Source organism: Ylistrum balloti, unplaced genomic scaffold, assembly GCF_031769215.1.
Source record: "Ylistrum balloti isolate Yb309-2 unplaced genomic scaffold, AGI_CSIRO_Ybal_v1 Utg370324, whole genome shotgun sequence".
Taxonomy (NCBI): Eukaryota; Metazoa; Mollusca; class Bivalvia; order Pectinida; family Pectinidae; genus Ylistrum; species Ylistrum balloti.
The window spans coordinates 142621-160261 of NW_026782237.1; the positions used below are offsets into that span (position 1 = coordinate 142621).

The 17641-nt window shown below is 34.0% G+C and overlaps 1 protein-coding gene across 3 annotated transcripts in view; it reads left to right on the forward strand.

Annotated features, from left to right (window-relative positions):
- LOC132553374 (uncharacterized) overlaps nt 1–13918 on the forward strand; it is a 30889-nt gene extending 16971 nt beyond the window's left edge. For all 3 annotated transcript variants that reach the window (XM_060217613.1, XM_060217612.1, XM_060217614.1), the window contains exons 4-5: nt 6812–6905; nt 9170–13918. In XM_060217613.1, coding sequence (XP_060073596.1) covers nt 6812–6905; nt 9170–9843 — 768 coding nt within the window. In that variant the 3' untranslated portion in view covers nt 9844–13918. The remainder of the gene's footprint in view (nt 1–6811; nt 6906–9169) is intronic.
- Nucleotides 13919–17641: the final 3723 nt, after the last annotated feature.

A 17641-nucleotide genomic window follows, 5' to 3' on the forward strand; every position in this document is an offset into this window, starting at 1 on the left:
AGATCACCTGTCGTCTACGCTGTATCCTAGTACATCACTTGTTTATCTAAATTGGATACCTGTAGATCACTTGTCTACACTGGATACCTGTAGATCACCTGTCTAAACTGGATACCTGTAGATCACCTGTTTAAACTTGATACCTGTAGATCACCTGTCTAAACTGGATACCTGTAGATTACCTGTCTAAACTGGATACCTGTAGATCACCTGTCTATCTAAAATTGGTACCTGTAAATATCCCAACACTATTACACAACACCGCCTCTCTAAACTAGATACACGTAGATCACTGATATCACTATAAAATACTACCTGTCTGAGCTGGATTCGTGTAAAAGCATCAAGTTATTAAGCCGAGTACATGTACAGATACAAATGTTTTCTTACTTTCATTTTACTATATCCACTTAGAGAAATTCATCGTGTTGTTCTAATGTAAAATTCCTTGATTACTTAAAGCATAGACATGTAGTTATACAGAGGTTGTTTTATTGTTGAGGACTTGGTTCAAGCGTAAGGTTTATACGCAGACAAGACGAACACATGTAGAATGGAATGCATGTAGTGTATCTCAGACCTTGGTGTGTCTGACGCTACTGTATCATACACTTTCTCAATAGATCTCTCACCTCAATCCCAATCTATCTCATTTCCCCTCCTCTCCACCACATCTTGAAAGAATAAAATCATACTTGTGTCATGCTGAGAGCACATATCCAGAATATAGGGGTTATCGGTATAATCCTGCTGTACATATGATGTATGTGTATTGGTCTACAGGATTTAGTCATACAGATATACTGCTTTTCTTCCTCGCTCTCAATCACCATAAAAACCATCATTATCTAATCTCTACATAGCATAACATACTTACCGTCAAAGTTTCTGAAAATAACAATAAGATACCGTATCTTATTAATTACTTATGTTTGTAAGATTTCATAATATGTCAAGATTTTAAAAAATAAGATGTTTTGATGCATAGCTTCTGCTTTATTGATCATGCAGTGTAAAGGGTTGTATATGTTTATACATGTATTGTTGAATCACAGGTTGTATGTAAGTATTAGTCACAAGACCAGTGGGTACCTTTATGTGTAATCATCATGAAGCCAGATACTTTTTCTACTCCTACATCTAGTCATTGCTGTTTTAACCACAGGAATCTAGAAAATTGCCATCCTTTCTTCTTAGCTGTAATAAGTACACAAAGGACATACACCTCCATACTGACTCCAGTGATAGCGTGATTGTCACTCGAGCTAGCCTGATTTACTAGATAGAAATCTGGCAAATTAAAACCTATCCTATGTTTAAAATGTGGATCACAATCTTGTCTTACAAACTCTGAAAACTAAACACTTCTTTTCAGACTTAGGACATTTTATATTTTCTGCTTGTAAATTGCATTTTTTAAGAACTTGGATTTCTTTACAACCAGATATTTGGTTATCTGTCTTTCCAAGTAATACATATAGAATACAGATAGAGTTTGGATAGGTCAAACCAATATGAGGTTTAGTCCTTAAAGAGCCGGATATAAGAGGTTGAATTATAAAGGTTGAGGTTGCAAGGGGTTTAGTCATACATGTGCAGACCATTTTGGGTTCCTTTATACTTTATATTGGTCTGGGTTATATGGGAATCAGTCCTTACCAGTCGTGGTTATATGGGAATCAGTCCTTACCAGTCGTGGTTATATGGGAATCAGTCCTTACCAATCTGGGTTATATGGGAATCAGTCCTTACCAGTCGTGGTTATATGGGAATCAGTCCTTACCAGTCGTGGTTATATGGGAATCAGTCCTTACCATTCGTGGTTATATGGGAATCAGTCCTTACCAGTCGTGGTTATATGGGAATCAGTCCTTACCAGTCGTGGTTATATGGGAATCAGTCCTCTCTTGTCTGAGATATATTGGATGCAGTGAATACTGGTTAGAGTTACATGGAAATCAGTCCATACAGGTATGGACTATTTGAGATATAGTCCATATAGACCAAAGCTATATTGGATTCAGTCCTTATAAGTCTGTACTATATGGAATACAGTCCTTATAAGTCTGGGCTATATGGAATACAGTCCTTATAAGTCTGGGCTATATGGAATACAATCCTTATAAGTCTGGGCTATATGGAATACAATCCTTATAAGTCTGTACTATATGGCATACAGTCCTTATAAGTCTGGGATATATGGAATACAGTCCTTATAAGTCTGGACTATATGGAATACAGTCCATATAAGTCTGGGCTATATGGAATACAATCCTTATAAGTCTGGGCTATATGGAATACAGTCCTTACTTGTCTGGGCTATATGGAATACAGTCCTTACTTGTCTGGGCTATATGGAATACAGTCCTTACTTGTCTGGGCTATATGGAATACAGTCCTTACTTGTCTGGGCTATAAGGGTTTCAGTTGTTCTAGTCCAGGTTATCTAGTGTTACCTATCATTGAACAGTGTTGAAATATGTACACTAGTACCTGTAAAGACAAATTTTACATAACGATGCCAAAGTTCTTCACTAATGGAAAACCTTTGTGGAAGAGAGAAAGTAGAACACTATGTACTTCTATTGAATCATGAACATAAAGAGTAATGAAATTCAATCACGGAATGTTCACAGAATTTGTGTTTTATGTCATCCTATTAATTATAAACCCCTAAAGTACATAAGCTGTGCAAAATTAAGTTTTCTGTGCATTTACAGTTACTTTAATGGTCCCAGATGTTCATAATGACTTGTGTTTATGCTAGCTACAAAAGTCTGCATCTACAGATTCATTTGATTTATATGCAACAAGATCAGTGCATACATCCTTAATCTGTTTTTCGTCGTCTAGATTTACTGTTTCTTGTCTGTATTGTAAATAGGTTTGTAGGATACAGCCCAATCTGTTTGCAAAGTCTGATGTGGGTGGCAAAAACCTAATATTGGGATTTCTTTGGCCATTGGTAACCTTGATCGGTGCTAAATATGACTAGAGGACACTTAAGGTGACCTAAAGAAGACCTAGCTCTCCAATTACTGCTATTATATCTCTTCCCATTCTGTAACACTTAATACTTATAGAAAACAGACCATAGCAAAATGTAATACATACTGGCTGTCTCCAACAGGAGATGGAGAAAACTCGTGTACGGACATGTGCCTGGAAATTTCTTGCTGACATACACTACTTATACAATACATATTTGGCCTTCAGCTTACCTGTGGTTCTCTGAGGGATTCACATGAGTAATGCACGTGATGTAGGAATATATTATTAGAGACGTTTAACCACAGTGACATTAATACAATCAAAACCGCTTGAAACAATGTGGAATTAGGTGGGAATGAAATCTCACCAAATTTGGTCAATTTACATTGATGTCATTACAAAATGATTAGTTCTACACTCCGTACCACTCTGTGCCTCCAGCAAACAATATGTGTGTATTAATTCATTACTGGTTTGAACCTCATGGCGCACGACTCTGCCCTGAGGGAGTTGGCCATGTCTTATAACAAGAACTTTCGTTTATTTATTTTACAGACTTTATATCCACTCAGAAGAAAGTTCTCTAATCTATAGGAGAATGGCTTTTGTTGAATCATATTCAATTTTATGTCTTAATGGGAAGCAAATACATATATATCACATCTTTGAGAGAATGTGGATGTGCCATCTTAGCATGAGATAATCCTTTGAAAATCACAATAGGAATAATAAATACAGTTAACATAGTGCATTTATTGATATTGTCTACAGCCTACCAATATATCCTATCTTGTTATCATTGATATTCAAATTACAGTTAAATGGATAATTATATATGGAAAGATTGGCACATCCAGATATATTTGTTTTACCTTAAATTCAATGAAAAATGTCACCCTCCCCTTCTATTACATTGAATGAGGAAACAAAAATGATTTTGAAATATATGATAATCTGGAGGCAGTTTATTACAAGTTGTGCTATGATTTTGATAGTGTTTGTTTATGTCCTTCCAATCAGTAATGAATTGGTGTCATTTTCTTTACAATTGTAAAGGAAGTCAACACTCCATAATTAAATCTTGTACTCATTCCATATCTTCAAAGGGTAGATAAACCCACCTCAATAGCTTCGGACCAGGTCATTACCATTAAAATACAAAGGGTATCACCATTAACCTTGGTTACCCATGTTAATCACTATTCAACCATATCAGGGCAAAGGTCAACCTTAGGTCAAGGTCAAGTGTGAAAACTGGAATGTGTAAACATCTTATTACACACTGCATTCTGGTACTCATAGCTAATTAATGCCAGTTGTTAGCAAGGACATGTTTTAATGAATTAACTGCAGTAGATGGTACAAATTATTTGTGATAAATTATGCCTTTGCTCATGCAATAGAGTCTGTTTGTATGGAATGTCATTAAGATATGTAGTATATATTTTGTGGAGGTGTAATGTTTACTCTACTCACAAAATTGGTCCCACACACAAATAACTTAAACTACCTATAAAATAAGATAAGAATGTGAATTAAAAAATGGATTGCTATGGAATTAAGTTTTAAGCTAAGAATTTAATTTATCAATTTCTACAACTCGGAATGCAGAGGATTAACAGAAGAAATGTACGTTTTTTTACAGACCTACAATAAATGATGATTTTTTAATTTATTAGAAAAGTTTTAGATCAATTTAATTCTGATTTCTTATTTGATTTCATTTTGAGATTTTTTGGAGTTTTAGACAGTAAAAATGGGGATGGCAAATAATAAAGCTTTTGTGTTTATGTATTTAAGAGGAAAGTGTCGGGTGGGGTGTCAGTCATCACATGGCTGCACATGTGAGAGAACTATATATGTGATGTGCATAATTATGTCTTATCTAGTTGCAATCATGGTGTAGATTACAGGTTATGTGCAATTCCTATTTACACTACTGTATAAGTCGTGGACATTTAAAAAGCTTTTCAATCCATGGCACCCATTTCTAGTTTATATCATTAAAACGATCTTTTTGTAGAAAAAATACAAAGGATAAAGGAATACATAATTTTTTTTATGGAAACTAATTTACATATGATAACCTTCATTACATATAGATGTGGAATTTGACCTATAAATCCAGAAATGAAGGGTAAAGAGGTGAAATTATGGGCTTGCTCATTTTGACATCAAAATATATCACCAAACTAGAAACAAGTTTACTGTGGTAATTGGATAGGGAGATATACAAAGAAAGGTTGACAAAGATATAGTAGATTATGGTAAAGTGTAAGTGTAGTGGAGATAGGTTATTGAGTACACACGACTGACCTATATAGTGATAAAGTTAGGATTCCATTTAAGTAGGTTATTGTTCATATACCTTTAATGGATAAAAGGTTTACTGTGGTTGACTTCAGCTAAGCCATTCCCTGGTTATAATAGAAACTGTAATTTAGATATGCCAAGCTTCATTACAAAACATATATTTATGTAGGTTCTGTATAAAGAGAATATAAAAGTGATAGTTGATCATCCATTTGTACAGAGAAACTGGCGATACATTGACTAAGAGATACATTGTCAATCCATACATACTTTTGTTAAAACTGATACAATGACAATTCCTATATACATTTGTACAGAATAACCGTGCCTCACTGTCAATTCATTGGTACAGAGTAACCAAGATACACAGACAATCCATTTATACATTTGTATTCAGTGACCATCAAATTTTGATACGTTTTATAAATGTCTTGCAATAAGCCCTGTCTGGTAATAAACCCGTTTAGAAGTATATTACCTGTGCTGACAAATAAGGCCTTCCACAGATTTTTGAGTCTGACGTAACATGTTGCTCCACACTAGTGAAGGATGTCATATGTAAATTAATTACCATTATATATTCCTTATCATTCATATTTTTCTCAAAAAAAACGATCGTTTTGATGACACAAACTGGAAATGGATATCATGAAATTTTGCAGGTGAATAAAAAGCTTTTTAAATTTTTAGGACTAGTACATTACTGTAAATAGTGATTGCACATTACTTGTTATCTACACCATGATTGCAACAGGATAAAACATAATTATGCACATATATATATAGTTAACTCACATGTGCAGCCATGTGATGACTGTCACCCCATCCGACATTTTCCTCTGAAATACATAAAAACCATACCAATGAAATCTGCCATCCTTTTACTCTCTAAAACTACATAGTCCAAAAACACCTCAGATAACTGATATCCAGTTGTGCAGAGTTACTAAGGCGACACAATGACCATTCATATATACCTTTGTATGGAGTTACCAAAATACAATAACAATTCATTTATACATTATTGTCTATTCTTACATACATTTGTACAGAATGACCCAGCTAAATATACAGTAATTATCAAATTTTGATACATTTCCTAAATGTCATGCAATAAGCCCTGTCTGGTAATAAGCCCATTCAGCAGTATTACATGTATGGACAAATAAGGCCCATCCACTGATTATAAAGTCAGAGGCAAAGTGTTGATCCCCGATGTTTTTTGTAGGATAAAAACAGTGTATACGATAATAATATATAATATCTGTATGGGTTACATGATGTATACAATTTAATTATCTCACAATCAATGAACTTCAATCTCTGTAGATCTGTATAGTAGATAGGTGTCTCATTATTAACTTTAACAATTTCTTTTCAGTCAGTAATTTTTGTTTCAGGGTACAACAACCTGTTCTGAGTATTATTTATTTCCCCGGGGCTATGTTTGTGTATATTTGACCTTTCCCTGACCTCAGTGTTGATGGAATTGGTTTTATTTTGACAGGGATCAGTGAACCAGAGACACTTGAAGCTGTCGATTTTGGTCATATGTCCAGAGGGTCCATTCTGCCTATGTTCAACCAAGTGGAGAAGTCCTGGTTAGTATTATGATAAACAACCCTCCGAGGTCTATCCTGGTTAAAATAGATCAGAAGTGATCAGTGAAACAAACTTGATTTTAATATACTGAATAAATTCATGTTCAGTTTTGTCTTTAAATAGTCCTACTATCCCTTCCTGTTCTGAATCATTGTCATATATCTTAATTGAGAATCTCTCAATACTTTCAGTTGTTATTTACCTCATGGTATCATAACATCAAATTCTATCCCTGATCAGATTCTAGTTTTGATGGTTTATGGTTATTTTGAGTTTTGTTACTGGATCCTGTGAAGAGAAGGTAAATTAAAACTCATTAAATGATATGAAAACAAACTTTGAAGAAAAGACTTTCAGATTTTGGACTTAATATCATTCATCTGACATGTTAGCAGAACATTCTGAGATTGATTTCTTGGCTCTTAGACCTAAAAAGTAACTGCATACATAATGTACAGTTTTGTTAGCCGATCACAAATGATGTCTCTTTTCTTGATGTTGTCCACTGTTGGCGGTATCAGTTTCAGACTTAAGATTGTTTAATGAACCTGGGATCAGGTGGTCCTTTTGTTTAGATTGTTGTAAGTTATCAAACAATGACACTGTGGATAGCAATATTTATATATATCTTCCAAGAAACACCAAACTATTCCATACAACCTAAGACATTCACCTGTACATGAAAATTTCCTGACATTTACCTGTATCATTAATACCTTATGCTATACCTGTAGAAAATTGGGTGTTTAATCTTTCATTTACCGGTAAACAACAACAGATGGTTAACTCTATTGTCTGTGTCACGTTACAGGTACATAGATATAGTTCCAGGTGTTGTAGTCTATTTTTAACCCTACCATTTATAACAAACTTTTAAGTTACATTGTAAAATTGAGCTGTTATATAATGATTCACTGTAAATGTACCCTTGTTAAAGCTACTCAAGAACCACTTATGTTAAGGTTATTTCCCAGTCACCTGTTGTAAAATAATTGACCAGTTTGGACAAAGGTAGTGACCGCAAGCATGTGGTAACGTAAGTGCCCAGCACTGGTATAGGATGGTCATTGTGTTGATTACGGCAGCAACATGCCAGAGTTCTGAATCACCTATTTCCTGGTTTAAACCTTTACACATCCTAATCCTGGGGCAGTAATTTGATATGATTGACCATCCACCTAGCTATGATAATCTACCTGAGTTGATTGACAAAGGACACCATGCAGAGTGGACAGGAGGTTGTCATATATATATATATATATATATATTATGTCAACAAAAACGGGGGTAATTCTAGCTGTGTGTACTGTTTGGATGGCCATTTTGTTTGTCAGGTGCTGAATCACCTGCTTCCTGACGTGTACCGATAGACTTAGGGGGCAGTGATTAAGGCAATATACAGTGTGTGATATGGTGGTTCAGGTGGTACACATTGTTTAAATTGCACAGGTGCATATACTGCATTTACACATCCTGACAAATTAGATGTACCTGCAGGCACATGCTTTTCCTAAAAATGAAAAAAGGCAAATACCAGTATGATTGGTAACTCTGCCATTTGAACAAACACAGGAAATCAAACTGACCTTTTACCTTCTGTCAATTTCTGAGACCCAAAAAATTGGGGAATGGGGTCCTGTGTTATTAAATGCTTAACAGTTTTTTCTTGTACATACCACTTAATAAGTTTTTGTTAAATACTAGCTAGACTAATGAACCAACTTTTTGAAATCAAAAACAAGAAAAGATTATTGTTGATGAAATAATTTTCATTTTGACATTTACGATTAATCTTTTTCATTCAGAATTAAGATATCAGCCAAGTGACCTTCATTAGCATTGTACATTATATAGTCATGGTAAATGTAAATGAAGAGGATATAAAAAAGATGTAATTAACAGTCGTGTTAGCAATGATGAATTGTGTATTCTTAATGGTTTAGTACATCTTTTTAACACATCCAATGTACCACACAGTTGTCACTTATCCATTCTATACATATTCATTCATACATCTCTTAATGGCATAATTCATTATGGAAACACATGTGCATGACCTTCTATTTAACATGTGCATGACCTTATATTAATAGCCTTTATATATTTGAAATGTTAAAAATAACAAAATCTTTTAGTTAAACAAATATCGAGAAACACCATCTTTTTTTCATAGGACATGTATTTTTTTTATTGTTTTAAACTGGTACCCGTAAGGCTCTGTTAGTAAAGACTATATTTTATCAAGTGGTTTTCACCTTTTCAGACAAGTTTGACTTGAAGCTGTACTACTATGATGGTGAAGAGACGTGGGGTCAGCGCATCAAGTGGGCAGCGCGAGACTTCCTGGACATTGACCACATCATTATGAACAGCACTGGTCATCAGTACTATTTCAAACACGACACAAAGACACCGCTTCAGGACCTGTGCATAGGGCTCTGTGTCAAGTACCTTGTCCGATGGAATGATGAAACATTGCCATGGAAACGAGAAGGTTCACGACCTCTTTCAGTTCATGACCTTGAACCTGACCTTAGTTTCGGCTATAATAGCTCTGAATCCCTTCCAAACAAATCATGTGCAGTCAGTCCACTGGAAAGTCACATGGAATCCCTTCCATCATTTTTAGAATCTCAGAACTTAGCTCTATTTTATGACATTGAGTCCAAAGTGTCTGTTACCAAGGTAATTGGAGTACAGAATGATACAGCTAAGTCACGCCTAGCACGTAAAGGAAGTGGCAGTAGCTATGGCAGCTTCCACGGTGGTGGTGACCGTTACATCAAGAATGAGAAGCGACGAAGCATCAAGAAAAAGAGTGCAATAGAAAGTAAGATAGACAGTGACGGGGACGATTTTACTTCTGGGATTGTTGATGACTTTGCAGGGTGTTCAGAGACACGAACTGGCTCATACATCGAGTCGTATATCGATTGATTTGTTGAGATCAACATGCATATAACTGTATGTAATGTGTTCTTGTGTACTTGACACAGCTGATCCAGAGTGAAAGGGTCTTCAAACTCATCATGTTTATTATCATTCTTCATATTCATCATCACCGTATTATTTAAAAATCTTAATGTTAATGTGTTTGTATTGATAATAGTTCAGTTTTGTATTCTACCAATAAACATGAAGATCTATTATAGATTATATGCAAATGTTGTCCATTTCGTTGCCGGAATAGATACACAATTCTTTCCTTTTTTCCTGTGACTGTCATTATCTTTGGTGATGATCTCGAGATTAAGCCATCATGATATACTGTTTTACAGATTAGAACTAGTAGGACTGAGCAATTCTATACCTATTGAAATTATTGAGACTAATGTATTAGTAGTGACTTTGGTGCAATGCTATTTTTACTGAAGAAATATACAATGCTACAGAGCAATAATGTTAATTCATTAAAAACTTCGCAAGTTTTATCATTTTGTGATTCACCTGCTAGGATAACTATGATAATACCTACACAAAAACATTCTATTGTAATATTCTACTGTGTGGTGGTAATATTCTGTGGTTAAAGTTTGGGACAGTTTACTGACAATGTTTCTGTGAATGCTACACTTTGCAAGACAAATAAATATTCATTTTCTGTGACTTTAACTGTATTGACTTAAAATATATCCAAATTAACTGAGTTAGTTACATTGTACATTCAGTACATTGTTTTTCTATATCAGGAATCAGTGTTAGAATTGATTTCCTAATGGGTAGTAAGTCCTGGTATCCTGCATTATTGTGGTTGTCTTACAATTAGCAGGTCATAGATTTTCAGTATAAAATGAGATGTTGATTGGATATGATAATGTGATACTTTTTATCTGTACTATGTTCCACTTTTAGCTTAAGCTTATCAGAAATCCATGAACAGCAAATTTGCCTCTTAAAAAGCAAATCAAAAGATAACTAGTTGAAAATAACAGATTTCAATGGAAGACAACATGTCTTTTATCAGCGAGTTTGATTATGTGTGAACAATGAAGTCTTGTGATCATCTCAGTACCAATACAGATACAAAAGGAAAAGTTTGCTGAGGTCCAAAACTCCAGGCACAAAAAGTTTGCTACTGTATATAACTTACAAAACATCTGATAATAACTGACATCAGATTCATTTTCATCAGCCTGTAATTTTTGCCCACCAGCTCCTTTGCAGGACAATTAATGTACATGTAAAGGCTACTGGTTAAATTCTCGTCCAATTTGTGCCTTTTCAAATGGTACTGATTCAAAAGTGATGAGATTTATTACATTTCATGCATTAATTCATATGTAGCAGTGTCTAACAAATGATAAATGTATCAAGATTATTGTCCTGTAGTGTGCATGCATAGCTGTCCTTGAAGGAAAGACAAAAAAAACATTTCAACAATTAGCTTCATGCAACAAATGCAATCTTCACCAGATTTCAAGCAATTATACATGAAAGATAGCTGTATGATATTAGATATTGACGTCATCACACTAGCCGAAGTGACAGTCAGCATAATACATCAGACGTGCTTACAAAGCTGATAGTTGTGGTGACAGTTACACCTGTAAATACACTGTTTTGATAAATGTCTGTACCATATTTTAGCTGAAATGTTAAAATGTCTTGTTGAGATGTGTAAATACAGAGTAAGGATAACGTTAAAGGATAAGCAGATGTATGTGAGAGTTTCATTAAAAATGTATGTTTTTGTGTTCAGCATTACTTCTCGGGTTTGGAAGTTGAAAAACGTTCAGATTGTGCTGTTAAAGTTGTATCAAGGAAAGGTATTCATTTGGGTTGGAAGCCAATAAATGAAAGTTCAGTCAATCTATTTTCATTGAAGAGATTGATGTGTAAACATGTTTACTGCCTACTGTTTAAAATTTACATATTCTAAAGGTTTTAGATAATTTTTAATGAATTTAATCATTCTTGAATATTTTAGTTTAAGGCATGCTTCGTTAAAGCAAAGAAAATTTATACATCCCTGTATATAGATGCTTGAAAATGATGTGACAAGGAATGTATAGAAATAGGCCTATATATACAGTGTAGTATGTCCTTAAGTTGACATGATGATACATAGTGTTGTTAGCAGTTTGTACTATAACGTTTAGCATGGCCATTAGACATCTACAACTGTACATACCGTAGAGATTAAACACAGGGCCTGTGTCTCCAGTATGCTAATGCCCTTTTTTCTCAACATATTGCATGTAAAGTGCATCTGCCTTAACTAGAAAAAAAAGCACCATAAATAGATATTTAAAAAAACATTGAAGCTTTTATCTATCTTTTTATATTGCATTATTATAGTACAGTTAATTAAGTATTTAATAATTAGTTGCTTATAACAGGGGTAATGCAGAAGGTAAATACTGCTGTGTTGACATTGGCCCTTTTGATGTATACCACAGGTTGTTGTTATTGTGAAACATAGGTCTATATATTTTAGATCATAACAATATTTACATTATTTTTATATCTTACTCTGATTATTTCATGAAAGTTAAAACATGTTCACATTCACATTTAAATTTATTGGTACACAAATGTGTCAATTTGCTGTTGAAATTTTGTAATTTTATTTTTAAACCTAGTTATTCATGAATAGGTCTAAAAATATATTTGTCAATGTTATTTAATAGAAAAAATATCCATTGTTGTCAGATTTTTGATGGTGGCTCAACATTCAATGCTTTCGTTCTGTGATATTTGTATATAAAAGAGGTAATTTTATATAGATGATTTACATACATGGTAAATTTTGAAACTGCTGTAAGGTCAAAATGGTACCAGTATACTATTGGCATTTTGTCAGGTTACTGATGCACCACACCTGTATGACAAAAATATCACGTTTCGAGAGACGCAGAAAATCTGTCATAAAAAATGGATTCATGTTAAAAACCTATATGGCAAAAAATAAAATCTGTATCGTTAAAATTTGTCTATGTTTCTTGTTTTACATTTAATTTAATTTTTTTTCTTTCTTAAACAATGGATCAAAATCAAACATCCATGTTTTGTATGGTATGGTAAGAAATTCATTATGATTGCATGCCGCAGGACCTAAAAAGTCATATTCTTGTCGACTACTGATTAAAGGGGACTTTCCAGAGACTTATGTTTTATGTGAATAGTAATGTTGGACAACATATTGGGAATCTATGACTGTATGAAATTGTATATCATGTACAGTCTTCAAAGTACATTGTGTTGTCTACTGAAAAGAACAATATCGTGAATACCTGTATATTAAAACCAGAACTTCTATCACTGTTGGTGTCCAGCACACTTCAGATTTCAACTTTTGTTTAATTTGTAGGATTATCATAAATCATTTACCCTGCATATATAAGTGTATTTATTGTGAACTACTTATCTTAACATTGCACCTTGATTCATCTATAAGAAAATAAATACATCAACAGCGTGTAGATATCAGAAACTTTATTATAAAATGAACTAAAATGTACCCGTCAAAACCAAAAAGTGTCTTATAGATTTTGTTTTTGTTTTTTTTTGTAAAGAGATATACATTGTAGAATGAGGCAATGGCATTGGAAGACAGGAAGGATGATTGTGAGAAATCCAGATACATACAAATGTGATATCTTAACTGCATTGCTCTTCTGGAACCAGAGTTAAAAGAAATTTCGGATTTGGTATTAAAGCCACCCAGTAATATTCATTCTTTCAAAACCATGAAGAGTACTAAGCTTGAAAGTGAAATCAGTTGTAAAACTTACTTAATTTAAAAAGAATTTAGATTTTCAAGGTTTGTTTTATCTGTTAAATTGCCTTATAGTCATGTCAGGAATCGGTACATCTTACAATTGGTGAAGCAGGTCTTAAATTCTCAATTTTGTTGCCAAGTCAATAAAGAGTTGAAGCCAAGACTTTAAAATCCATGTACCGGTTTCGGATGTGTTGCTTATTGAATCATGTGTAGAATGTCATTCTTTGTAAATTTTTACCAAGCAATATTTTACCATGTCAATATTGATTAAAATATTTTCAAATTAAACTGTATTACTAGTTGTAAATATGTTTTCATCGTGTATATATTTGGTCATATCACTCCATCAATACAAATTTATTAGTCAACCATCATCAGATGGTTGGGTTGTTCAAATCTCCCTTCACCGATCCTTTAACAATCCTTACTTTTGCCATTTCTTGAGAAGCTCCAGATGGATCAGTCTCAAAGTAATCCAAAGTATTTCATTTGCAGGTTCTTCTTGGTTCCTAGTTGTGCACTTTCAATTTTAGTCGTCATCAGTAAAACTGCATGGTCAAAAGATGGCCGGCTTGAATTTTGGATTTATCGCTTTAAAGATTCCATATGTAGTAATTGGTTTTGAGATTGGTCAGGAAAACACAATGGCTGACAAAAACCATCTTGGATTTTGACAGTTAATGGATCAATCTTGAGATTTCACATGTAGGTTTCTTCAATCATTTAAAGAAAGTGCATTCTTTATTTTGGGAATGATTGGGAAAAGAAAATGGCCAATCCAGCTATCCAGAAAACTCCTGGTCATTACAAGGTATCACTTAGCAACTCCAACAAAAGATTCATGCTTGTACCATGATTAGCAATCCTCCAGTTTCTTAATAATGAATGTGTACATCTTTCACTTTTGTATCATTATGATTGTAATGAAAACAAGACTATGACACAAATTATCTTGATAATTCATTGTGTAACCAAGGGAGCTAACTCTTATATAAATCAGCTTTATCCTGAATTATTGATGTACCTCACACATTTAAACTCAAAGATTCCTGTAAAACAAAGTAAAACAGTTTATTTATTTCTATCAATTGGAACTAATGTGTCAAATAACTTCAATTACCCAAAGAAGGTTTCTAGGTCAAATAACGTTAATTACCCAAAGAAGGTTTCTAGGTCACCAGCACCTAATACCGATTCCCACATAATCACACAGCTATTTTGACTTTCCTTTTAATACTGCAAATACCATCTGTCCATGTTGGGAAATATTATTAATACACAATATAGGTATTCAAAGTGTTTACGTAGTCATTAATTTATCAAAACTTTAAACAAGCCATTTGCTTTACCTTGTGCATTTCTGACATAATACTTAGTTTTTACAACACATGCCAATGAGTTTATTTTAGAAAAAAAAACCAAAAACACCCAACCAAAAATAATAAAATTACAGGAAAATAGATGTAACAGACAAGGTTCACTTACAGTTTACAGGTAAAATTATGAATAAAAACAGATGTAAATGTATTTCAAAGGAAAAACAGGTTTAATTAAATGAATGAAGGTAGAAGTTGGCATGAGATCATGTAACCAGGTAAAGAATTATCATGAAAGATTTTAATAATTAAGCAAGTTTACTAATGTTTACCTGTTACCTGTTTAACTGTCAGCCAACACAATACATATGTACATCTTAATGAGTCATACCTCTATCAGATTTTCAAATGCTTGTCGAAGTGGAACAATTCATTACATATATACAATCAATCATAAAAACTACATGCAATCAGTACACATGACCTGGCCTTGGGCTTTTAAATATGTTAAAAATGTTTTATGTTTTAAATATAAATATGGTATGTGTCTCCATAGCTGTTTAAACTTTTCAAATATTTCATTAAGAAGAAGACCAGTGTTATAATTTCTAATAAACTGGGTCTGACCCGTCTTACTAAATATATTATACAGGTTTCTTTTTTATGTAGCATTTGAAAAGTTTTCACAATTATGTGATATTATGTCTTTGTTCATCCAATATATGTCCGACCTATGAACTTTCATGCATGGACATCAAACATGGTTTCACATACATTCAAATTAAAGATAGCACTTAATAACTATGCAGACCACTCATTCTGCAAAATATCTCTCCCACTATTTTATATACAGATCTCAATACCTAGTCTTTCCAAATATTAAAACTATCGAGGACACCTACTGGCAACCAAAGAAAAATTAAGAAATTTTACTGCTTATCAAAGGTGGACTCATGGCTGGTGAAGTAAAAATTCCTGTCTGCAGGGCTGATAATAACACATTTGAAATAGAATTGACAAGTTCTGCCAGCAGATTTTAAAAAAAAAATCCTCTTAGAGTTAGGCATTATTTTCATGAAAATTTTAATTAAAATTCTTATAAATGGCCATATTAAATATTTAATTGAACATAACCAAATCAGAACTAGACCTGCATATTATATCACCAATTACAAAATTACAGTTCTATATCTGTGCCCATTCAAGATTAAACGGACAGAAACAAAATTAAACTGATAGATGGATTGAAGGAATGATGAACAATGGTAACACTATCCGCCATACAAAAGTAACATTAATTAAATATAGGTAGTATACAGGCCAGCCCTTCATATTGGCATAGCCAACAAAATGTGAAGCAAAGTATCCTCTCCTAATTATATTTTCAAGCTACATCATCGACAATGCTGTCGCTGTATCAAACATGTTCTTCCCGTCGACAACATCTGTTCTTTTACAGACTATAAATGTCCATCACCCACAGGAGATCTATGGATATAGCTACTTTAAGTTCACCTTCACAATGATGTGAATATAAACCTGGTACATATAGGTATCTGGTAGCAGTATTGTAACAAGATTTCTTAAAGCAGTTATAATAACTATATCACAGAAAGGTCCCTAGTCACCCAGGGCAGTCTTCAGAGAAGTGTCCTGACCGTCCTCATGTCTATATCTTAAAGTAGAGATTTATCCTGGGATGTCTCAAAGGAGCTGTCTTATCACCTGAGACATATGCAGGAAAGTGTCCTTACAGTCCTCATGTCTATATCTTAAAGTAGAGAGTTATCCTGGGATGTCTCAAAGGAGCTGTCTTATTACCTCAGACATATTCCGTAAAGCGTCCTGACAGTCCTCATGTCCATATCCTAAGTAGAGAGTTACCCTGGGATGTCTCAAAAGAGCTGTCTTATCACCTGAGATATATTCAGTAAAGTGTCCTGACAGTCCTTGTATCCATAACCTTAGGTGGAGAGTTATCCTGGCATGTCTCTAGGAAGCTGTCTTATCTTGTGACATGTACACAGGAAAGTGTCCAGGCTGTCCATATTTGTAGTTGATTTATATCTTGCAATGTTTCCATGGAGATGTCTTAATTGCTACACACAGGTATGAATCAGGGATGTCTCAAGGGAGGGTTTTAGACAATTAATACAATGGTACAGACCTTGGATGTTTCTAGGGCTGTGTCTAATCTGTTAATACACAGATATGGACCAGGAAGGGGTGTGGTCTGTGAATAGACATGTATAGACCTGTGATATCTCTAGGGAAAGGTCTAGTCTCTTCACACACATTTAGGAAACAGGGATGTCTCCAGGAAAGTGTCCCGACTGTTAAAACACAAAATTTTTAGTGTGTTATTGTACTCATATGGAACAGGGATGTCTCGAGGGAGATGTCTTGTCTGTTCATACACAGGTATGGAACAGGGATGTCTCCAGGGAGGTGTCTTGTCTGTTCATACACAGGTATGGAACAGGGATGTCTCCAGGGAGGTGTCTTGTCTGTTCATACACAGGTATGGAACAGGGATGTCTCGAGGGAGATGTCTTGTCTGTTCATACACAGGTATGGAACAGGGATGTCTCCAGGGAGGTGTCTTGTCTGTTCATACACAGATAAAAACAGGGACAAGGAAAGGTACTGTTGATGCACAAAGTGTCTAGTAAGTTATTGTACTCATATATAACAG